We start from the raw sequence: 1,201 nt of genomic DNA, 5'->3' as shown, positions 1-1,201 counted from the left end.
AATCATGAACAATGATGGAGAATCACGATGATAAATCTGCCTCAGATTCATCATCATCATCATCATCATCATCCTCACAGACACCATGAAACACAGTAACACCCCCCCCCCCCAAACAGAAGGATGAGAACTGACCTTTGTTGCCACTGGCAACCGAAGTCAAGCAAAGGAGGAGGAAGGAGAGAAAATTCATTCTGTCCATCTGGGGGGGAGAGGGGGGACAGGACATGCATCAACATGTGATCATCAGAACACGTTACAAACCATCAGACAACCTTCAGGGAACCTTCAGGGAACCTGCAGATGGAGCCTGACAGGTGAAGCCGTTCTCATGTTTCAGGTTCAACAAATCACAGAATCGGTGGTGCTGACATTAAAAATAGACTCCATCGCTTCGTCCTCCACCTCAGACAGCCTCTGCGACATTTCTGCTCCGACACACGGCCAGCACCGGGCCAGCACCGGCCCAGTACCGGGCCAACACCGGCCAGCACCGGGCCGCTGCAGCCTCTCCGACACATCGGAGCACAAATGTCGCAGATTTGACGTTACCGTGCTGAGTGATGCTCCCGGTGGTACCCAGCCGCTGCTCCAGCACCCGCCTCTCACGCCCCGCCGCTCGGCTCGGCTCGGCTCGGCTCGATCCCCGCAGGCTGACACACAAACCGAACCAGCAGGTGGACCGGGGACGGGCTGCTCGTGTCGGTTCGGTAGGAGACGTGAGCAGGATGGATGTCCTTGTTTTTCGGAGAACGGTGGATGCTCCGCTGCGTCCCTCCTCCTGAACCCGCCCACACTGCGTCCTTCTCTGCTTCAGCCACTGACTCACCACCGCCTCCTCCTGCCCCACCAGGGCCACAACTACCCCTCCGTCGTACCGGGGGGGTTCTTCATTTGCCCCCGTCCTCCCGTGAAAACCGCACCGCAAAATGACGTCATAGCAGCCCGCCGCCCCCGCGCGCACAAACAGCCGCCATCAGCTGCAGCTTTATTACTGAGAAGAGAACCGAACCGCCCAGACACCAGCGGGCCGGTCCTGCTGCCTCAGCTGGAGCCAGAACTCTGCAAACATCCCATAATAATCAAATTTCACCAAAATCTGGGCTCAGGCCTTCATCCACACACCATCCCATAATACACACAGAGACACACACCATCCCATAATACACACAGAGACACACACCATCCCATAATACACACA

General features: G+C 56.5%; 1 protein-coding gene across 1 annotated transcript in view; it reads right to left on the bottom strand.

Annotated features, from left to right (window-relative positions):
- Window positions 1–587, bottom strand: part of clstn3 (calsyntenin 3) — a 21,715-nt gene extending 21,128 nt beyond the window's left edge. The window contains exons 1-2 of the mRNA XM_008280194.1: window positions 553–587; window positions 136–202 (exon numbers count right to left, since the gene is read on the bottom strand). Coding sequence (XP_008278416.1) covers window positions 136–202 — 67 coding nt within the window. The 5' untranslated portion in view covers window positions 553–587. The remainder of the gene's footprint in view (window positions 1–135; window positions 203–552) is intronic.
- Window positions 588–1,201: the final 614 nt, after the last annotated feature.

The sequence above is a fragment of the Stegastes partitus genome, unplaced genomic scaffold, assembly GCF_000690725.1.
Source record: "Stegastes partitus isolate 25-593 unplaced genomic scaffold, Stegastes_partitus-1.0.2 Scaffold184, whole genome shotgun sequence".
Lineage (NCBI taxonomy): Eukaryota > Metazoa > Chordata > Actinopteri > Pomacentridae > Stegastes > Stegastes partitus.
The sequence above is the reverse complement of the archived record's forward strand: the minus strand, read 5'-3'. Positions and strand labels throughout refer to the sequence as shown.